The sequence below is a fragment of the Jaculus jaculus genome, chromosome 1 (assembly GCF_020740685.1).
Source record: "Jaculus jaculus isolate mJacJac1 chromosome 1, mJacJac1.mat.Y.cur, whole genome shotgun sequence".
Lineage (NCBI taxonomy): Eukaryota > Metazoa > Chordata > Mammalia > Rodentia > Dipodidae > Jaculus > Jaculus jaculus.
In genome coordinates this window covers 169890791-169914134 of record NC_059102.1, presented here as the reverse complement: position 1 = coordinate 169914134, position 23344 = coordinate 169890791, and the positions used below count along the sequence as shown (strand labels likewise).

At 40.0% G+C, this 23344-nt stretch overlaps 1 protein-coding gene across 4 annotated transcripts; it reads right to left on the bottom strand.

Annotated features, from left to right (window-relative positions):
• Positions 1-222: 222 nt before the first annotated feature.
• Positions 223-21623, bottom strand: LOC101616776 (glycine N-acyltransferase-like). Of its 4 annotated transcripts, XM_045142207.1 has the most exons (7): positions 21507-21551; positions 16562-16657; positions 16219-16275; positions 14053-14160; positions 3770-3896; positions 1119-1290; positions 223-719 (listed from the first exon to the last, which is right to left on the bottom strand). In XM_045142207.1, exons 4-7 carry the CDS (start codon positions 14137-14139, stop codon positions 317-319), a joined length of 789 nt encoding a protein of 262 aa, XP_044998142.1. In that variant the 5' UTR covers positions 14140-14160; positions 16219-16275; positions 16562-16657; positions 21507-21551; the 3' UTR covers positions 223-316. The 4 variants fall into 4 exon arrangements, with proteins under 4 accessions (XP_044998142.1, XP_004667759.2, XP_044998144.1 ...); XM_004667702.2 differs by lacking the exon at positions 16219-16275 and having other exon boundaries at positions 21507-21623; XM_045142209.1 differs by lacking the exons at positions 14053-14160; positions 16219-16275 and having other exon boundaries at positions 21507-21623.
• Between the last annotated feature and the right edge of the window lie 1721 nt (positions 21624-23344).

The window sequence follows — 23344 nt, the reverse complement described above, 5'->3', positions numbered from 1 at the left end:
CTTCTCTCTAGCTGTCCCTACTTGCAAATAAATAATTTTTTTTTAAATAAAGAAGTGCTGGTGAGATGGCTCAGCATAAAATGCTTGCCTGTAAAGCCTAACAACTTGCTTTAAGCTGAGTAACCTAAGGCAAGGTCATAAATAATTTGAGACCTGGGACCAGTGCGGGTTTGGTGACCATTCAATGCTTCCCCAGAGTACAAACCGAGTCCACTCCTTTGCTGCTGACTATAGTTTATTCTTTCTTTGTGCCCACCTTCCACGCCCCCAGTTACATCCTCAGGCCCACCAGCACCACCTTGTGTTTGGAGCGGTTTCACAGAGGAATGCACTTCCACTGGTTCCAGGCACAAGGCATGGGAACATGACGCACTTGGTAACTCATTTTTTGCATCGCTTTGTTGCTCTTATCTACGTGAGAATAAATAGGAAAGCCGAGTTTCTTCATGGCCTGGTGCTGTGAATAGACGACATAGGTGACGAGGCCTTGGCCCCGGTACTCAGGTAGTGTGCCCCCCATTCTCATCTCTCCGGTCTGGTCCATTAGGGTCCAGGATGCAGGCGTCCCCTCAGGCCCAAGGACACAGGTACTTGGAAAGTTCTGTAAACAGCGCTTGATAAACCTCTGGCTCCTCTCATTGCCTCCAAAAAGCCAGAATTTATCCACCAAGGGGACATGCGTAGTATCCAGTGATGACAGTTTAAACATGCTTTCATTGCTGGGGGGGGGTCCAAGAAGAAAGCAAAGGCCATGAGTATAATAAGGATATCATATCTGTTCTCACCTCTATCATTTTAAGAGACAGCATAGATGAAATAACAAATGCAAACTCCTGGCATATGAGTGAGCTTATGATTATAGAGGTGCAGACAGGCCAGTGTGGCTGCAGGAAGAGGGCAAGAACAAGCAAGTGAAAGTGGCCGGCGGACTAATTCCCAAGAAGCAGAGACGTGGTGGAGGCTCATGAAAGGGGGAGGACTGGTCTGAGGTCTGCAGTGACAAAAGCCATTCTAGCTGTTGTTTACAATTCTAGGAAGACGACAGTGAGGGCAGGTGGGAGCTCTGAGGCTGTGACAGAAAGGCATGAGGAAAGTAGATGGCTTTTTATGCAACTCACATGTCCTTAGGCTTGCTACCACTGGGCAACAAGTTCTTTGTATCCACCAGGGAAGGGCTCAGTTCGTTGGCTGTGTCAGCTGCTAGGAACAGAATGTTTTCGGAATGTATCACTTGGAAAGATTTAGTGGTTGCAAGATCCTGTATTGCCTCATTCAGGCTGGACTGAGAACCTAGAAAGGTTTATGAGGCGACATAAAATGAGCAGGAAAAGAGACTTATAATGGATTAAACACATTCTAGGGAGATGCTCTCCCATGGCATAGGAAAGTATCAGAAGTGATGTGAGAAAGCCTTGATTCTGGTTTTGATGCTATCACTGTGTGAAGATAGTCATGACTAATGTAAATGTTCCTGTGTTGCATAGATAAAAACATGACCAGTATGCCAGGCATGGCGGCACATGATTTTAATCCCAGCACTTGGGGGGCAGAGGTCGGAGAATTGCCATGAGTTCGAGGCCACCCTGAGATTACATAGTGAATTCCAGGTCATCCTGGGTCAGAGTGAGACCCTACCTCAAAAAACAAAAAAATGAACAAACAAACAACAACAACAACAAAACATGGCCGGTGATGGATTTATTCACAGTCATGCTGTTAGTGGTCCAAGAATGGAACCAAGTTTTCTGAGCTGCATAACCAAGAGTTATAAAAATGCTGGCCAAAATCTTGTGAGCCATGTTCCCATGATAGATTTACTGTGATAATGACTCACAATCTAAACCTTATCTCCTTATATCCATTCTTGGAACTGTCCCTTGATGAATTCCATCTGACCAATGGGTATAGAAAAATTCATACAAGGAGAGACTGAACATATTTTTCACCATTTTGACTTTGGTGATCTTGAGACCAGCTTCCAAAAGACTGGCTTCTGCTAGCTGGCTGGAGTCACATGCTCTCATCCTCATATCGTTTCAACTGAGAATTGGGAGTGCCTAAAAACCAGAACCACCACCACTCAGACATGTGAGTGAGGCCATAGGAAGTAACCAGTGCTGAGTCTTCCCATGAACTCATGATACGTGAATAAATCCAGTAATGACTAGTAAAAGAATGACCTGCAAAGCCCAAATAACACCATTATTTCATTCAACTACAAGTTTTGTCTTACAGCAAAAGATAACTGACATGTTTCTAGCATGATATTAGGCAATTCCTATTTGAAAGTTTCATCTTTCCAGTATCTTCTGTTTGTAAAGAACATGATCTCAGAGACAGCAGGTCACTTTGGTAGGGTCACAAGACAGGGGCAGGCAGAGGCTATGCTAGGGCATCTAAGTACATGGGCATGCTTGTAAGCAGCGCACTTGTCAGTGGAGACTTGTGGCGTTCTCATTCCAGGGATAAGAGGACAGAGGCAAAGCTTTGCTCCCACACCCAATCACCGTAAAAGCTCAGAATATAGTTCCGTAAAATATGCCATAAATTTTTGGTAGCAGGAATTATATTTCTTCTTGAAATATTTGTGTATTTATTTATTTGCAAGCCAAGGGGGTGGGAAGGGAGGGAGAGAGGGAAAGACAGACAGACAGAGACATAGAGGGAGTGAATATGGGCTTTGTTCATTTGTCTTTACATGGGTACTCTGCAATCAAACCTAGGCTATCAGGCAAGCACCTTTAACTGCTGAGCAATATCTCCAGCCCAGTAATATATTTCAGTTCTTTTTATTTCAAGAGAAAAATAGAAACATTTTATTAAATTTTACATCTACATGGGGTCCTCACAAGAGGATAATGATACAAGAAGTATTTAAGAGTTGAGACTTTATATAGATAAGATAAATGAATAAATTATGAAAGAGTAACAAAACAGAAGTCTTGGGCTAGGATGTTTAATTGTGGAAAAGTAACAAGAAAGATAAATTTTACTTTACAAGATCATATAAGCAATGTTTTCTGAGCCTCTAAATTGTGTCAGGAGATAAAAATGTTATTTTTCATCCAGTAAAGAAATGGGCTTCCTCTGAACAAGTTTTAAAAAACATTTTATTACAGCCAGGTATGGTGGCCCACATCTTTAATCCTTTAATTGCAGCCTTCTGGAGGTTAAGGTAGAAAGATCACTGTGAGTTTGAGGCCATCCTGGGACTACAGAGTGAATTCCATGTCAGCCTTGGTTAGAGTGAGACCCTACTTACAAAAAACAACAAACAAACAAAAAATACTCCAACATTTATTGACAGCCCCCACATATATACACAATGCACCTGATCATAATCCTCTCCCACCACCATCCATTGTGCCCCCTCTAATTTCTCCACTGAATCTCTCTCTCTCTCTCTCTTTACCTGAGGTAGGGTCTTACTCTAGCTCGGGCTGAACTGGAATTCACTATGTAGTCTCAGGTTGGCCTGGAATTTACAGTGATCCTCCTACCTCTGCCTCCCAAGTGCTGGGATTAAAGGTATGCACCACCATGCCCAGCTTGAGCCTCTTCTTTTTATTTTTTAATATATTTTATTTATTTATTTGAGAGTTCTGTCACTCTACAAAATTCTGCACATACATCCCTCTTTACAGGCATAGACATAGCTTAGTCAAACCATGGACAGCAGGTGGAGGATATGGTGGATGAGGTCTGGTGGAGTGGGGACTTCATCAGGACTCAACAGTTAGTCAATCCAATTCTCACTGCTCTTACTTACTTTGAATCTGCAAATGCTGCTGCCAGTTTATAACTTCTGGAGAGTCAAGGAGTTTCTGACAGTTTTGAGGGTCCTTGGAGTAGATTTGGTAAGTATTTGTGTAGTGATCAAGGTCATCTGTCATGTCCTGTTATCATTGGGAAAATTACAGATATTCCTTATACTTTATGATTGTAATGTTATATTCAGTATACTATGATGTTTTTGTGTTACAAAATATTGGTATTCCAGCCCAAGTAAGAATGGGCAGAAAAGCGATAGAGCAGGACACCCAACACTCCCTTCTGCTACCACAGGCTAGCACACACGGTGCCACATGGATTCATACAGATGAATACACCACATACCTTACACATGTACACACATACCACCACCATCACCAGCACATCACGCAAACACACACACACAAAATGAAAGAAAAGCAGTTGATGAAGAAAAGCTTCTGTGGCAAGAATATACTTTACTATAGTTCACATTTACTCAGAATATACAACTATAAGCATTACAGTAATAGATAGCAAATAGATAGCAAATGATGAAGGATTAAGGTTTCTAACCATATATATATACACATATATATGGTTAGAAATATATAAATATATGTATGTATAGAATATATATGCATGTATTAAAATCAAACATGAATGTCAAATAGAAGTGCTTCCTTTGAAACCACTTTGAAACTGTGGTCAAAGTATAGTTTGAGAAAAACTTACCATGTACTCAGGAAGACTCCTTTATTAACAGATAAAACCATCTTATAAAAGGTTACAGAAAACAATATTACCACAACTAGAGTAGAATTAGAAACTTTTTATTTATTTGTTTGCAAGGAGAGAGAGACAGACAGACAGACAGAGAGAAAGAGAGAGGAGGAGAAAAGAGAGAGAGAGAGAGAGAGAGAGAGAGAGAGAGAGAGAGAGAGACAGAATGGGCATGCTGCAAATGCCCTCCAGATGTATTGTCACTTTGTGCATCTAGCTTTGTGTGGGAGCTGGGAATCAAACCCAAGTTGTTAAGCTTCGAAGGCAAGCATATTAACCACTGAACAATCTCTCCAGGCAGAGAATTAGAAACGTTTTATACAGATACTTAGAAAATTCTCCTCCAAAACACTCTCACAAGCCATCAATGACATGATATATTTTGTTGCTTAAGACATGTATAAAGCATCAGTTTTATTTCAGTCCAGTTTTTGTATTAATATGAGTTTCTTTCTGTACCATTATGTAGTGATTTTTTGAATGCCTTGCTTGATATAAAAAGCATAATGTGGGCTGGAGAGATGGCTAAATTCTGAACAACTCTGCTGTTAGCATTTGCTATTGAATGTTTTTGTTTGGTTGTTTTAGGGGATGAGGTATTACTATGTGCTTCCCTGCCTCAGCCTTTAGAGTACTGGGTGCCACCAAGCCCAGTTCGCATTTTTCATTGCAGTTATTAAATATTTCTTACAGGATTCATTTAAATTTTTTACTTCATACATTTTATTAATTTTTATTATAATCACTTATTATGACTTATCTGTTCATATTCATGCCATTGAATTGTATATTTTTTAAATGTTTCATTTATTTATTTACTTATGAAAGACAGAAAGAGACAGAGAGAGGGACAGTAGGCACCAGTAGGCACCCTAGGGACTCCAACCACTGAAAATAAGCTCCAGAAGCATTCACCACTTTGTGCATCTGGCTTTATGTGGATCCTGGGGAATTAAACCAAGGTCCTTAGTTTTTGCAGGCAAGTGCCTTAACTACTGAGCTATCTCTCCAGCCCTATTTGTGTGTTTTTAAAGTTTGTTGTGCTTCCTCTAAAAAAGGTATTTGAGGGGTAGTCTTAAGGTATTTCAGTTGTTTCTAAAACATTACATAGAATGTTTGCAAAGATACGAAGAAGTCTATGCATTAACAGCTGAAAGATCTTTGATTGGGTCAAATCAAATCAACATGGGGAAAGTTGAATTTTTATGATTGGTAAAAGAATTTGAACTGAGATTGATTTAGCAGGCTCTGGTAATGCTGCAATGTTTTCAGAGAGCTGAGATTCTTCGATCCATACAATGGCTTTTTTCTGAACAACAGAGCAAACAGATAGGAGGTAAAACCAAGAAAGTGGGCAGCGCTTCAAGTAAACCTCCTGAAACACTGGCTGCCTTTCCTGGTGTGTGCCAGGAAAAAGTAGACAAGCCACACACTGCACCAACCCTAGCCACCAAACCTATTAGAACAGAACCAATCAAATCTTGGGCAACCAAAACTGAAGAAACAAAGAGGCTTAAAGGCTGTGTGGTTTATTGCAGAGCATTGAGGAGAGAGAGAAACAGGGAGATGAAGTCAAATGATGGCAGCAGTGACAGTGGTAAAATGGTCTGTAACATTATCCTGTCTGGAGCCTGAAAATGCACAAGGGACATCAGCATTCTGCACTGGCACAGCTGTTGTAAGGTTGTGCCAGCTTGTACCTACTAAATGACATGCTCAGCTGAGGGCCATGCATCTTCAGTTTATCACACACCTGGAAAAGCCAATGCTGCCACTGATGTAGTACATACTCTTATTATTGGTCCTTTTATATAAGTATAATATATATGTGCACACATATAACTAAATTTTTTGAAACATTAGCTTACTGTCAACTTTGGGAAAAAAATCTCAGTTTACCATGTTGAGTTGGCACTATGCATAAATTAACAGCCATAGTGCTCTAAAAATATGAAACTGAACTTTAATCTACTTCTACAAAGATAATGCACTATATATAAATATGTATGGTCTTAGCTATGTGAGTGTGATTGCAGAAATGAATAAAGTATTCTCTAAATCAAATAGCCATTTTGAACTCGTTGTCAGGTAGTTCATACATCTCCATTTATTTAGGGGCAATCAGTGCACTTTGGCATCATCTTTGCCTGAATTTGATCCTTGTGAGCAGAATTCAATGTCCATGTTTTGAAAGTAGGAACTTATTCTAGTCTTTGTAGGCACACTTCCAATGGTTAGTACTTCCAAAGATCTTAAGCAAGCTGACCAGTGTGGTCACAAAGCATCAGACTGCTGCAAGCTCTCATGATGTTGGAACACACTTTCATTTCAGGACCACTATGTTGAGTTAATATCCGTACATCAACAGAAACCCTAGGTGTACTATGGCTCATGTGCTGCTGGGGCTGTCTAGCATGGAGAACCACTGAGATAAATCCAGTATGGGTCAGAGATCAAGTCTACCATCCTGGCCAAGAGCCTCAGGTTACGACTGATTCCAGGCAGCAAGCAGGTCTGTAGGCTCAGTACTATGACCAGCCTGGAATCAAGGCTCTTGAGGTCTACCTGGTGCTGTTTGTGGTTGTTTGTTTGGTTGGCTGTGTGGTAGTTTGAATGTATGGCCCCAGACATATTCAGTGTTTTATCAGTTGGTAGTATGGATATCCAGCCACCTGGCTGGAGGAGGTGTCACTAATCTCCATGTGTATATGTGTGAGTCGGGGCACATGCATGACGACTTTGGGGTCAGTTGTACCCTTTGCACTTTGTATGAGGCAAGGGTTCTCTCTGGATTCACTCTCTGCTCTCCTTTGTTGTGCTCACCACGAGCTTCTAGGATATGCTCCTATCTCCACCTACCAACTCTTCATCAGCAAGTTAGGATTACAGAAGCCTATCATGGCTTCTGACTTTGTTTGTAGGATCTAGGGATCAATTGAACTCAGGCACTCTGGACTGAGAAATGAGTGCTTTATCCACTCCCTATTTCCCCAGCTACTCTTTACACTCTTCACTGTGGACTCTTGTTACTGTGCTACAACATGCACTGTGATTTCTCACTTGGTTTTCTTATCTCTTATGAATACATTTTCCAGCACCAATATTTACTCAAATTGGCATTTCTGTGTGTGAAGGATTAATAGAAACATGCTATATCATCTTATCATCTTGCTCCAACTCTTCCACTATTGTTGGATATTGTAAAATAACTTCATGGGGCTGTAAGGATGGCTGAGTAGTTAACAAAGTGTCACATGCATCTGGAGTTCATTTGCAGTGGCTGGAGGCCCTGAAATAACCATTCTCTCTGTCTCTCTTCTCTTTATATATCTGTGCTTGAAAATAAATAAATAAAAATATTTTTAAAATAACTATAAATTCTTATATTTGAAATATACTATTTAGCTTCATCAATTTTAGATCTTTCTCCTAAATGCATATGGAAATGTTAACCATTGTAGTTTAGTTCTTTGTGATTCCTCTAACTCGTTTTTCTACAGCATACTTTCATAGTTTTTCTCTTTCTAGTACCTCCAGTTGGATTATCCACTTTCCTTGATCAGCTATCTTAGAGTCTCAGAGATCTCTGTCCATCCCCCTCTCTCTGCCATACCACCTGGCCCAGGCTAGCCTTGAGACTATAGGGCTGCCTCCTGGTTTGGTAATTGTTATAGTTATCTTTACCTTGCTGGGACAAAACACCCAATGAAAAGAAGCTGATGGAAAGAAAGGGTTTATTTTCACTTACACTCCTGGTGGCAGAAAAGATGTTAGAGCAGAGGATTGACATCACTCCTTGCCACAGCAGGTGAAAGAGACTAACCTGAGTTCTGAAAAGGGATGGGAAATCAGCTAGTGCTCCAAAGCCCATTCACAGAAACACACCTCCAGCAAGGCTCCACCTTCAAAATTGCTACCAGCTATGGACCAAGCATTAAAACTACATGAGTTTATGGGGGACATTTGATTCAAACTAGCAGAGTAATTGACAATTCTTCTCTGCTAAGGAGGGAAAGCCACCTTTCCCCAGACCATACCTCTTCACATCATCCAAGGTTTCTCTCTTTCCAGGCAGTTTCTCTCTTCTCCCTGCCCCTCACTTACTCTCTTTCTTGCTCTCCTTCTCCAAGTGCATACATATTCTCCCTCAGCCTCTGATGCATGCACCTCCTTTCTCTCTCCTTTCTCTCTCTCTCTCTCTCTCTTCTTACTGGTATATGTACCACTCTGTGTGTCCCTCTTTCTCTCTGTGTCCTTCTCCCTCTTCCCAATTACAGTAAGATGTTAAGATCAAAGAAACTGTCTTGGTCATCTATTGTGAACTCTAAAACCTAACATATGCTACAAAACCTAGGATCACCAAGACTGACTACCTCCTTAGGCTCTATCTCTCTTCTTGTTCTTCCTTCTTTTAGCCAGGGCTTTCCCTACATTCAACACTAGCCTAAGTCCTATGCCCCAGTACCCACATAAGCCAGATGGACAGGGTAGCACATGCATCCTGAGTTTGCAGTGGCTCGAGTCCCTGGAATACCCATTCTCTCTGTCTGCCTCTTTCTCTAATAAATAAATAAATATAAAAATGTGGCTTTTAAGAATTGCCTCATCCCATTTTCTAGCTTCTCTTTTGTGCCTCTTCAGTTCCACCTTCAGGATTTCCAACATGACTCGTTTTCCCAGAGAAATATACCTGCGATCAATAGCCACATGGTAAGACAGGGACTCTGTTCTCTCCCTGAGTGGACCTACATTTGCTGGTCATAAGCAGTGGCCACATGGATTGTTCTTTATGGTGCCATGGGAAGTTAATTTGACATGCACATCAACTCCATGATGCACACCTTCTCTCAGGACAAGCAGGGCTTTTCCACATGCTAGAGCTTTCCCAGAGGCAAAGAATGTAATTCAGGTTCAACTCTTTTTAACAAGTTGGTAAATTTGTTTACATTGTAATGTCTCATGATTTCAAGGTTAAAATTTACTTTGTTGATACTGATCTACTTATAATAACATTTACAAAAACTGTTTTTAAATGTTCAGTCAAGATACTATATTTTCTATTATGTCTGTCTGTGTTTTTAACTACTGGGGAACATGAGTCTTAAAAAACCAAGGTTTATTTAAACTGTGGCCAGAGAAGGGCAGTGTTGTTTAAGTTTTACCTAAATGGTACATGAAAGCCAAAAGCACAATACTAGTGACATTGACCTTCGGATGTTAAATAAGATATTGGGATACCTTTAGAGGGTCCCACAGTTCCATAAATCCACAATCAGATGGACCTACAATAATATAAATTTATCTATTTGGATCTCCTTTGATTGTTTCCAAGGCCTAAAAGTCAAGAAAACAGTAGGAACCCTAAAAACCTCCCTTATTCCCACTACAGCCTGAAGTAGCTAGATCAAGTCAACACCCATGAATTTGTATTCTAAACTTCTGAAGGGGAGAGTGGTGGATGTTTAGGAAGACATTAGAATTGGAAATCATTAAAGAACGAAGAAATTTCCTTTTTTAACGTTAGAAAGAGCCATTGTTGCCCAGTTTGAGGATTGGTCCTGAATGTAGATTTAAAAGATATAAAAATCTAAATTAAAAGGTTTGCTAAAAAAAATTGAATTAGGGCTGGGGAGATGGCTCATTGATTAAAGGGGCTTGTGTATAAACCCTCACAACCTGGGTTCAATTCCCCAGTACCCACATAAAGCCAGACATGTAATGGCTCATATGTCCAGAATTTGTTTGCAGTAGTAAGAAAGTCCTATCATGCCCATACTCTAGCTCTCTCTTTGCACATAAATAAATAAATAAATAAATAAAAATTGGATTAAGGGCTGGAGAGATGGCTTAGCAGTGACGTGCTTGCCTTCAGTTCGAGGTTTAACTCCCCAGGACCCATGTTAGCCAGATGCACAAGGGGCCACTCGCATCTGGCGTTTGTTTGAAGTGGCTGGAGGCCTGGCACACCCATTCTTTCTCCCTCTCTCTCTCTCTGCCTCTTTTTCTCTCTGTCTGTTGCTCTCAAGTAAATAAATAAAAATATTTTTTAAAAAAGAAATGAATTAACTCTATTAAATTTAAACTAAAAATGATGATGTTATGATTAAAGGTTATTAAACTTATAAAGTAAAAGAGATCAAGTGTTCTTAGATATGGTTCTGTACTTAGTAATGTTTCAAAATACACAATCTGTTAACATATTTGTTAAATACTGTTCCATTCCCATTGGGTAAAACTACTTGTTTAACATAGAAATTATTCCAACAGGTAAAAGTTGGGCCTAGTTGTACAAAATGTTATTGCCTATAATTAAATAAACAACTGACAATAATAAATTGTTAATGTTAATCAAAATATTTTAGCTTTTTCACCCTGACACACTTTCATTAGTTCTTCTAAGTCTAAGACCCCTTTTTATCTCTATACAAAGTAAGTAAAAACTATGACTCATATGTATTAAGTACTGGTTTAAGGAACGTTTAAACCTGATGACTAAAAACTTCAAAATTGGTTAATTCTTAAATTGTTACATATTTAAATAATTGAAGTTTTCCAAGATATTTCAAATGTTACTTGATATTTTAAAATGGGGCTGTTCTTAATTTAAATTAAGCCACCAATAAAAATAAGTTTCTTAACGTTCTTTAATAAGCTAAGTCTTCATATTTACAAAAATTTTAAGTAACTTTTCTCCTAGAAATTAAAAAAGTCTACTTCCTTGTTTCTTTAACTACCTCCTACATTAGTTACTATTTTCAACTTTATTTATTTTTTATTTTTTATTTTTTTGGGGGTAGGATTTCGAGGTATGGTCTCACTCTAGCCCAGGCTGGCCTGGAATTCACTATGGAGCCTCAGGATGTCCTCGAACTCACAGTGATCCTCCTACCTCTGCCTCCCGAGTACTGGGATTAAAGGCGTGCACCACCATGCCCGGTTATTTTCAACTTTAGATGTGATACTCCTATAATGTGTCACTTGTAAATGTCAAAGATCTTTATATATACATACACATATACAAAGACAAGATCATAGTGACTAATAGATTAATGTGGGCCAGGAGTTCCTTTCCTGATAGCTCTGTTAATTATCTCTTTCCAGAGGACTGCTCACTGCCTATTCAGTTTCATGTACAGTAGGCCCTAGGGATGGAGAGTTAGGGATAAGACAGCTTTTTAGAGGCTGTTAATTAGGGGCAGAAGCCAAAAGAAGGGGATGTCACTTCTTCCTTGCAATAATGGAACTTGCCTCTGATCCCACCTCATCAAGATGGCTACCAGCTACACTCCCCAGCAGAAACTTCGGCTTCTTCCTCAGCTCAACTTCTCTGGGTCAGCCCTGGGCCACAAACCAATCAGATGCTGGGCCCTCCTGGGTCAGCACGTTGAGTCTGCAAACCAATCAGGTCTCTTCTTACACACCTGAATCTGATAACAAGGCTCACCCTAATTAGATGTCTGATCCAATATAAAGGAGGTTGGCCACACGCACCCTTCCTCCCTTTTCCCTGTGAGCTGGCCTTAACATGCAGGTAAGTCTGTCTTTTGTCCTGGTTATGGCTTTTGCTTACCTTCTGTCTGTGTCATGCTTTGGGGTACGTTCTCACTTTTGACTATATGATATTACTTTGACCTCCAAGTCTTTCACTATTTTTTAATTCTCTCTGGTCTTTTATTTGAAGGAGATCTTTTGGTGCTTACGCTTTGCCTTCTACATGTGGGTACATGTGCCTCTGTGATCGATATTGTCTCTATATTCCTCTCCCTTTCCACCCCAGAAAGGAGAATTTTCTCCTCTGGCTTGAGTCTGAGCTAGCCTCCTTCCTAGATCTTAATCTCCCCTACCATAAACTTCATAATTCATGTTTTCTCCCTAATAAACTTAATTTGTAATTTACCTTTGTCTGAGCCTATTTTATCAGTTTTTTTCTAAAATACAGTAAGGACCCAAGCACACCATATGGACTTCTTTATCCTCCTGATGCAAGAATGCAAATTTGAGGCTGGAGAGATGGCTCAATGGTTAAAGGCACTTGCTTGCAAAGCTTGAAGGTCTGGGTTCAATTCTCCAAAACTCCCAAGTAAACCCAGATGCATAAAGCAGACTGTGTCGGGAGCTTGTCTGTAGTAGCACTAGGCATGACCATATCCATTCTTGCTTTTCAATCTTTCCCTCTCTATCTTTCTCTCTCTCTCTGTCTGTCTCTCTCTACTTGCAAATAAGTAAACAAAATTATATATAAAAATGAATACACTAGTGTTGAGCTCTCAGCAGCTTCTGGATTTAGACTGTAAGAGGCACCCCTCCCACACCTGACAATGACTGACTGCTGATCTTACAATTTATAACCCACAATCCCATGGTGAATACCAGCAATCCAGATGAGGTGGTCCCTCAGTGCACAGGGGCAGGGAAGAAGGAAATTATGGTACCCACACATGATGTGTCCATACAAAGTTTCTACTTAACTTAAAAAAAATCCCCTGATTCAGACACCCTGAAAAATGAGGAAGGCTCCATCTCAGCACAGTGTTTAATTTCAGAGAAAAGTAATTAGATGTATGCTCATGCTGTCCATAAACCCATGAGTCTACCCCTTGCTCCCTTCCTAACATTTGTCTTTGTTCTTTATTTATGTAAACAAAGATGCTGGAATGTTAGCCTTTCAGAGCTCTATACCTGTCCCCTTCTCCTGGTGGGGTTAACCCTGGAACTCTGGGACTGCCTTCTTTATAATTGAGACTCTGAGTTCAGGGGAGGGAAGGCACCTCTCCCTAGCCAATACCTCTGCATGCCACCCAAGACCCCTCTCTTGAAGGGAAGTTTCTCTCCTATTCTTGGTCCTCACTCTCACTTTGTTTTCAGCTCTCCTGTTTCAGGTACATGTATACTACTTTCCCTTTCTCTAATTGGTAACTGAGATTTCAAAGAGAGTTTTCATTTCTCCTCTCCCCACATACCCAGACTGGGTCTGAATTCCTAGAATCCCTACTTACTATTATACTAATTGACTGAGCCTTTCTGCACCCATTAACTTATTTATTGTCTCACTTTACCACAAAGTTCAGCAGGGGTTTAAGCAGGCAACTACAGACACCAGTCAATCCTCCTACCCCACACTTTATGAAGCAATGCAGAATCTCCCCCCTCTCTACCCTCCCCCCTAAGTAGCTTGAAAACCTTCCTGTCCTCCTCCTAGGTGGTTTGGAATACCCTTTCCTCTTGCTGTGTTTGTTTCTCCTCACTCTGAACCTACTCTATGTCCTCCACTTAAATAAAACCTTGGTTCCAATTAGCTTTCTCAGAGTCATGTATTGTGAGCCCCAAACCTGATATTGTACATCTCCTGTTCCTTCACTCACCACATTTACCTTTGCTCTCCTCCTGGTGGTGAACCTATTGAGGACCACAACATGTTTGCCAACACTATGATTCATTTCTCTACCCCTTGATTTTTACCAGACTGCCAGGCCTATGGTAAGCACACAGAGGCACGCTTGTTCCAGTCTGGCTTCTTACCATCTCCTGAGGGCGGACAACCACAGTATTAAAGTCGGGCCACTTGTCTACTAAGGCCTTTAGCTTGAATGGGTTTCCATGGTTCATGTGGTAGATGGTCCCATAAACCTGAAGGACTCAGGAAAGTGAGAATGTTAGTTTATTAGTGATACAGATTAGGAGCAAGATAGCTCTCTCTAATAAGTAGTTAGCTAGGGACTGGCCCAAAGAAGTATAGATACCACTCTGCATTGCAGGACAAGAAAGCAAGTTGATCCAGTCACATCCAAGATGGCTGCAAGCAGCAATAACCTCCAATGCCTTCCTCAGCAACAGTTTTCATTTTCTTCCCCCAGTGATATAAGTTCACCCTGTGGGTAGGCCCTTCATGAGCCAATGGTCCTCCAGGAACAGCCAAAAATCAGGTTCCTCCCTAAACACCTGAGCTGGTGATGAGGCTCATTCTAACTGGATGCCTGATTCATATAAATGCACCTGAGTCACATGTGAGAGACCCTTCTCCCACAGGCTTCTGAGAGTTCTATTCCCCACGTGAGGAAAAATTCTTCCCTGGTCTTTTCTTCTCCCTTCCAAACACTGCCGAGAAAAGGTGGAATTCCTTTTCCTGCTTTTTTTTTTTTTTTTTTACTCTCTCCTGTTTTTATCCTATCCTTAATAAGTTCTCATAACTTACCTTTCGGTATATCCATATTTTTCAATTCTTTGATAACTTGGACAAGGACCCTAATTCTAGGGTTCATGAGCCTGGGTGGAAGGGTCTCTTGTACCATTATGGAGAGTTAATCCCTCCCAGAGCTCCAAGCCTGCAACATTAGGAAAAAAATGGCGAAGTGCCTTTTTTGATCAGGACATGGGTAATTTCTAAAAAATTGTGACATTTTGTGAGGTAAAAAGAGACAAAGAATCTATGTTAATCTCCATATACTATTTTTTTTAGCTATAAAGAAAACCCTCAATTTATAGGAAATTTTTCTTTTCAAATGTGAATCAAAATGCACATAAATCTTCATAGTCTTCGGGCAAGCAAAATGCATGATTTTAGGGACCATACTTTTTATTCTAGGATTTAATACACTTTCTAATCATTTTCTAAACTTCTGTTCATACAGAGATATGGAATTTTATAAAATTAAAATAGTTGATATATGCTATTCATTATTAGTTTTACTTTTGTATGAATGATACACATGCATGTGTGTATGTGTGTTATTTATGCACGTGTGTGTGTGTGTGTGTGTGTGTGTGTGTGTAAGCCAGAAGTTAACATTGGGTGTCTTCGTTAATCACTCTATAACTTGTGTTTTCTGAGACATAGTCTTTTAGTGATCCTAGAGCTCATCAATTTGTTTAGACTAGGTAGCCAACAAGCTGTAGCAACCTCCTGTCTCTGGCTCGGTACTGGGATTACAGCCATGGACTGCCATGCCTGGTTGTTACATTGGTGCTAAAACTCTGAATTTGGGTCCTCGTGCTTGTATAGCAAGCACTTTATCAACTGAATCATACATGATAGGTAGTTGGTTCATATCAGTGGGGTCTACCAAAGTGGGTGAATTAATTCAGGGTGGGGAGGTTAGTAAAGAACACAATTCAACTTCTAAAAAATGGAAATTAAACAATATAATCGACAAATAATGCTGAGACTTTTTTCTCCTTTATAAAAGGAAATAAAAATCTGTTAGAGAATGAAGAAGTGTGCATTTGGTAAGGATGCCCTACAGGGAAGTACAAATCTGGAAACATCTTATCCCTAAACACACACACACACACACACACACACACACACACACATGCATCCATGTACGCACCCATGCACACACCACGTTGTACTGAAGTTCAGTGAGAGAGGACCACGCTGTTTTATTGTTGATTAAAAAAACAACATCAAGGATCAGAATCTATCATTAGAGCTTCTTTTGCCCAGGTCAGGATACATACATTTATATGTTTATGTTTTATTCAATTCTAAGATTTCTAATGATTTTTTCTTAGTTGTGGAGAATATTTGGGAGTCAGCCCAAATCAGTCCAATATACATTAGGTTCGAAGCAACTGAGAAATTTTAATTAAAATATGAGTGAACTGTTACTAATTTCAACCAGACTCAAGATGGTTCATCTTTTATTTGGCAAACGTTCTTTAGAGTAAACAAATCAAATGTGTTACCTAGCAAATTGTGGAGGAAAAACTCAGGACAAATTTCAAGCACTACTGGGAATGATCCTTGAAAAACAAAAAAGGAATAATTTCTTTAGTCAGCATAGGGCAAAAAGGTGGAGTTTGGACTCAGGTAAAACTGTGTTGACATTGCTGCACTGCAACTCACTACTGGGGGATAGCTGGGAAATAACTGATCTTGCATATTCCTAATCAATGGGCTAATGCAAGTTGAGTAAGAGAAAATATGAAATAGGGCTTGGCACAAAACAATGCAACATAAATGCTAGTTTCTTTTGCTTGTTTTTTTCCACAGCAAATTTCTTCCTTCCCTTGGCCCACTTCATGTCACCTTTAAGGATTCTGGAAGACTGCTCCTTAGGGCCTTCTCCAGCATCTGCAGCATCTGCCTGCCTTGCAATGGGAACATCATGGAGGACACCGGAGCCTGGAGATAACCAAGGAATACGGATGATGGCGAGGAGGGGAGTTTAGAGAAGATTCTGAAGCAAAAGTAGCAAGTTCTGTATCTTCCTCAGTATCTTTTCACTGAAGTCCTTGCTAGCTCTACCGAAAGACAAAACTTGCACAAAGAATGCCTCAGTTTCCTTTCTTTTTTATTTTTGTTGTTGTTGTTGTTGTTGTTGTGTGTGTGTGTGTGTGTGTGTGTGTGTATGAGAGACAGGGAAAAAAGAGAGAGAGAACATATATTCTATAATGCATGTGTGGAGGCTACAGGACATTTTTCGGGTCTGTTCTCTCTATCTCATTTGAGACAGGGTTCTTCTCTCTGGATATTGCCTTTATCCTCCTTAGTTTCTGTTCCTTTTCTTACCCTTGGATTAATTCCAGTCATTCACTTCACCTCAGATTAGAAAACACAAGTGTACTTCTGAAATTTCACTGTTATCAGTAACTTTGACTTCGATAGTAGCAGTGTTACTTGGAAAAGTTGCCCAGCCTTTCTGTGCTCTGGCTCCCTCAAAAGTAGATGAGATAATAACACCATCAAACTGACAGGATTTTGTGGGAACTAAATGAGTGAATAACATTGAAGGTGCTTAGTAGAGAGTCACATAGAAAGCTTTGAGATTGAGCATATATGCTGCTATTATGCTTTTATTAGGATTCCTTCTAACTTAAGTAAAATTGATTTATTTTCAATAATAATAACAATAATGCAAAACATTATTGCATGTTTTGATGTACTCACTTTAACATGGGCATTTTGATGTGTTCCAAATATAAGCAACTAAACTCGTTCTTTAAAATATTTTTATTTATTTATTTATCTGCAAGCACAGAGAGCTAGAGAGAAGAGAGACAGAGAGATAGAGAGAATGGGCATGCCAGGGCTCCAGCTGCTGCTAATTTCTGATGCATGTGCCACTGTGCATCTGGATTTCTGACAATACTGGGGAATTGAGCTCAGGTCATTAGGCTCTGCAACAAAAATGCCTTAGATACTGAGTCATCTCTCCAGCCCTGCTTTTTTGTTTCTTGACAGTATTACTACCAAGTCATATTCCAAACTAGTTCTCTCAGTCTAGCTATTTTCCAACCATACTTCATCTTTAAAGCTGAATCTTAAATATGTAATACATATTATAGAAATTATCACCTAATATAAAAACAATGTTTAAAAATGCCTCTTACTGACTTGGCATACAGAAATTGAAGTGGGAGGCCAAAGTGGAGTTTGAGAGGTTAAAAGATAGTAGAGGAAGATAAAAGTGAGACAGAGAGTAAACATAACAAAGTCTAGAATGAAAGGAAAAAATACTTTTAAAAGACCAAAATAGGGCTGGAAGATTGCTCAGTGGATAAAGGCACTTGCCTTCAAAACCTGTTGATCCAGGTTCTATTCCCCACATAAAACCAGATACACAAAGTGGTGCATGCATCATTTCATTTGCAGCAAGATGTCCTGGCACACTCATTTTCTTTCTGTCTTTGCCTCTCTCCCCTCAAATAAAAAACAAAATATTTTTAAAAGCTAGGATAGAATTTATGGAAATGAAAAAGGCACCATTTAAAGTGAAAACCACACAGGATGTGATTACCAGTGCATTAGGTAGTGAAGGAGAAAAGGTCAGAGACATCAAAGATAGATTTACTGAAACTCTCTGCAGTGATCCACAGAGGTGGGAGATCAGGCTTATTATTATTGTTAAGATGTCACTTCTCCCCAGGCTGATGAAGTCAGTCTCAAAATGCCCTAGGGGATTTTTTGTTGTTTTGTTTGTTTGTTTGTTTGGTTGGTTGGTTGGTTTTTCGAGGTAGGGTCTCACTCTAGCCCAGGCTGACCTGGAATGCACATGGAGTCTCAGGGTGGCCTTGAACTCATGGCAACCCTCCTACCTCTACCTCCTGAGTGCTGGGATTAAAGGTGTGCGCCTCCACACCCAGCTGAAAATGCCCTAGGTTTTATTTGTAGAAAGTGAAACAGCTGTTGAAGACACTCACAGAAGTGTAAAGCTTGCTAGAAAGTGACCAATGCAGAGTGAGCAGGCATAAGCTAAATAAATAGATCAAAACTCCAGGCTGGATATTTGCTGGGAACACAAGTTCCCAGAGGGGGAAGAATATAAAACCATGCTTATCTTAAAGCTTCTAGAAGGCTGGTTAACTGATAACTTCATGGTTATGGAGAATTTGAATGCTGCATATCCAGAACAAAATCTATGACAGGCTGTCTTTAGTCCCCTGGAAAGACATTTATTGCTTACCTCTATGTCTGATCTAGTATCCTTTTAATATTTTGATATTTTGGTTGTCAAGTGAAACATTTAGCAATGTGTTACCTTAGCAGAACACTAGCATTCACCAACCTAAAACCCAAGAATATCATCAGGTAGTATCTGAGTACACTGCATAGACTTTTTCCAGTTCACTATAAACTGCTTGCCTGCCAGATATCCCTAGTGATACATTTTGAAAATGCCTTTCTGATGACTTTCGTTTGTTCTGTAACTGCAGAAACTTCATAGGGCCATTTCCATGTTGGGACTTGGTCTCTGGGGGTAGCCTGAATTCTAGTTATTGGGCTACAGTCACTCACATTTGGCTCAAGAATAAACCATCACTAATTCCTTTTGATATATGAGCTGTGTTTTGCATGGACATTGTGGTCTATTGATTTTCTACTTAGATGTCTATGCAATTCTCTGGAGGTGGAATAATAGCATCTTCAATACATGGTGATGATTTGTATTGTTAGCAGTCAAGAAGACCACGGATGGGCTATACAGTTGTGAATTGCTCAGCATGAAGGTTTGGGGAGGTCACTGTAGTGGATTCCTTTCTGCTGCTTTCTGTCCCCCTGAATCATCATTGATGAAAGCTTTATTCTCCTTATCCTTCTTAGGTCATTTAAGAATTGAGAAAGCAGCCAGGCATGGTGGCACATGCCTTTAATCCCAGCACTGGGGAGGCTGAGGTAGGAGGATCACTGTAAGTTTGAGGGTACGCTGCGACTACATAGTGAATTCCAGGTCAGCCTGGGCTAGAAAACTAGAAAACAAATATGCATCATTTTAACAGATAAAGATACTTTTGTTCATAATGGAGTAAGATCAAAGACAAAACAAAACAAAAACCTAAGAGCACTCCATAATCAATTTTAAGCACAAACAAAAACAAACAAATAAATGAGATTCTTCTGAAGAAGTAGCTATCATTCCACACCCAGGTAATATCTCCAGTTAACTTGTAACTATCACCTCTCCAGCCCACAGCTTTACTTCTACTCTGTGGACAAAGTGCTAAGGAAAACTATTCTGATATCTGGCAGAATCAAAGCTGGGCATGCCTCCTTGAATGCTTCTCCAAATCACTTAAACACAGGATGTGATATGCCACACTCTTCCGTGACCATGCTGCTTCTCTTATAGGGACAGAAAGCAAACACACTTTTGTCACATTATATGCATGCTCCAGATAGTCAAACACACCTTACCATTGAGCCCTGAGGTATCACTTTCTACTGTTTGCCTTGCCTTCCCAACTCAGAGCTATCTCTTTTCAGTGTGATTCCTGAGAAAGTACCACTGATTACTTCAGGGTACTTGAGTGCAGTATGCAATGTTAAATCTATGAGGTGTCAAATTAATGGGTTTCTTGAATGGTCTAGTTTGCAGCCACACCTAAGGATGTACGCACAAGCAACAACTAAGCGCAGTACCAAAAAAATAGGGTTGATTCAAAACTATAAGAATGAGGTTTTCATGAAAACCCGACACCCTAGCCAGCAGTACCATGCAACTTGTATGTGAACTTCAGAATCTTTGACCTTGCCATCCTAGAAATGGAATTTAATCCAGTGAAAGCAATTCCAAAGCACAAAACAATTCTACATAGAATGTTATACAGCCACATAAACCAGCACCGAACAAAATTCCATTGTTCAGAAATAGGAGACAATGTAAGTATGATATAGAAGATTAGGCAATGCTAATAATACACACAGGCACGTTATGCAGTAAATATAATCCTGTGCTGAATGTTATATTATGATCAGAAAATAAGACATAAACCACCCATATAAAACATAAGCATTCATTTAAAGAAATCATACATAAATTCAAAACTACACAATTGTAGTAGTATTGAAGGTGAAATCTTTTATATAATATTACTAGTCTGGTGTATATCCCTGTTATTTCCTTTTCTCACTTTAAGCTCAAAAACCTTCTTACCAGTTATACTTGGGAAAACCTGCTTACGCTGTGAAGAAACAGAAGGATTGAATGCAGTAATGCTTATAGTACCTCTACACACCAGGTACTGCAGTCACCCACTTGTTTCTAGAAATTCACTCAAACCTCTCATTCATTCATTACTGCCAAGAAGACACATCTAACAGTTTTTTCATTATATTTGGTAAAGTGCCCTTTAGAAAGAGTTGATGGATATATGTTTCTCCCATTGAAGTTACTCTTTTTCCTCAGGCATGCTTGTCTGCACACTCTGGGCATAACGCAATGTGAGCTCTTTGATGTCATTCACTGGAGAGGAAGGGACTGCTAGGAAGTGAGGTTTTCCTTCTAAAACATGTTACAGTGACAGGATGTCACATGGTCTTGTAGGTGCATATAGCAATAATAAGAAAGCAAATTAACATACTCCATCATGTCGCAGAGATAAGTCAAAGTTTTGACATAAAAAAGCAACTAAAATACACTCATTCAGCATGCATCCCATATATAGCAGACATGTATTGCCTGTAGCTCTTACGTTACATTTGACCTCCAGCCATGGTCATACTACCTATCTGCTACTTTCAGATGAAGCCTCACCAGAAAGCTGCCTCCACAACCAGTCTTCACAGAAATAGATTTCTGGGAGGTGAGATCCCCTTCCAATGCTACTTGAGGAGTGACTGAGTTTGGTATGTATCCCCCAGAAATAACAGAGCAAGGCTCACAGAGTGGACCTTGTACTAAGTTGGCAAATACTTGTAGATGTCAGCACTAGTGAAATCCAGCCCATCCCTTTGTGGTCTCTTATTGGAGGAGTTGGCATTGCAAAGGAGAGAGGGAGGTTTGTGTTGGCCTCTAAGCTACTCTTTTCATAACATCACGTTGCTCTTTGCCCCACAGGCCCTGCCATCACTAAGTAAACCAATGCTTAGTAAATCATCAGGATGAATACTGGGGGCAGGGTCATGTTATGCAGCCAACCCCCCCCTGCTTCCCATTCTCAATTTGTATCTAGGGGAGCAACAAGATAGCCAGAAAGATATAAATGAGGTCTGATTGGTAAAGCTCAAAATCTGATCTCTTCTATTGATTGCACACTGCTGAAAAGGAAATTACTTGCATGGAATCACTAAAGCCATTAGAATCTCCTTTACTCTCCTCCTCCTGTTCTTTTTAGAGTAAATTGTGTCCTTCCTTCTAACCTTTTGAGGTTACACTTAAACATCCGTGACTCAGTGTGAGGGCCTCTTAGTCTCACTTTTTTTTGTTGTTTGTTTGTTTTTTGAGGTAGGGTCTCACTGTAGCCCAGGCTGACATGGACTTCACTCTGTATTCTCAGGGTGGCTCAAACTCATGGTGATCCTCCTACCTCTGCCTCCTGAGTGCTGGGATTAAAGGTGTGTGCCACCACGCCTGGCCTTAGTCTCACTTTTATGGAGAAGAAAACTGAGGATTGGGCTGGAGAGATGGCTTAGCAGTTAAGGTGCTTGCCTATAAAGCCTAAGGACCATGCTCCACTCTCCAGATCCCACCTAAGCCAGATGCACAAAGGTGAGGCAAGCACAAGGCCGCTAGGTGACGCAAGCATTTGGAGTTCGATTGCCTTGGCTGAGGTCCTGGCACACTAAACCCCCCCCCCCATTCTCTCTAAACTAAAAAAAAAAAAAAATTTTTAAATCCTGAAGATCCTTGTGATGGAGAAGAGCTAAGCCCAGATTTTCATTCTTCTTTAAAAAAAGTGTGCAAAAGCGGTTTCATTATGTCATTTCCATGATGTACATGACATACTATGGTCATAGTCACCCCCTTCAGTACCTTTATCTTTCCTACCCTGCTCCTTTTCTCCTTCCATATCCTTCATAACCCTCATTTAACTTTTCTATCTCCTCTTCATCTTCCACATGAAATAAAATGTTTCATCTATGTGGGATGGGTTGATGATTTCAAGTGAGACCCATTTGCCTATTTCATTCCTTTTATGTCTAAATAATGCTCTATTGTGTGTACTTAGCACATCCTCTTTCCATTAATCCATTGATAGTCACCTAGGCTGAGTCCATAACCTCACTATTGTGACCAGCATAGCAATGCATATGAGTATGAGGCTGCTTTGACAATTAGACTTGTTTAAGAATATTGGGCTGGAGAGATGGCTTAGTGGTTAAGCACTTGCCTGTGAAGCCTAAGGACCCCAGTTTGAGGCTTGACTCCCCAGGACCCACGTTAGCCAGATGCACAAGGGGGCACACACATCTGGAGTTCATTTCCAGTGGCTGGAAGCCCTGGCGTGTCCATTCTCTCTTTCTTGCTGCCTGTTTCTCTCTCTGTCTGTTGCTCTCAAATAAATAAGAATGAACAAAAAAATATTTTAAAAAAAGAATATGGAAGATTATAGTCTGAAATAGTGATTTGATTTGAAAAAAAAAAAAGTTCTA

Excerpts from the sequence above, each read along its gene's own strand:
- LOC101616776 (XM_004667702.2), bottom strand. The coding sequence starts at position 16,642 with ATGATGTTCCCATTGCAAGGCAGGCAGATGCTGCAGATGCTGGAGAAG. Across the intron at positions 14,161-16,561 it reads GTCTTCCAGAATCCTTAAAG|GTTTATGGGACCATCTACCA; the intron begins GTGACATGAAGT and ends TGAGTCCTTCAG. Across the intron at positions 3,897-14,052 it reads TTGTCCGCCCTCAGGAGATG|GACATGACAGATGACCTTGA; the intron begins GTAAGAAGCCAG and ends CAATGATAACAG.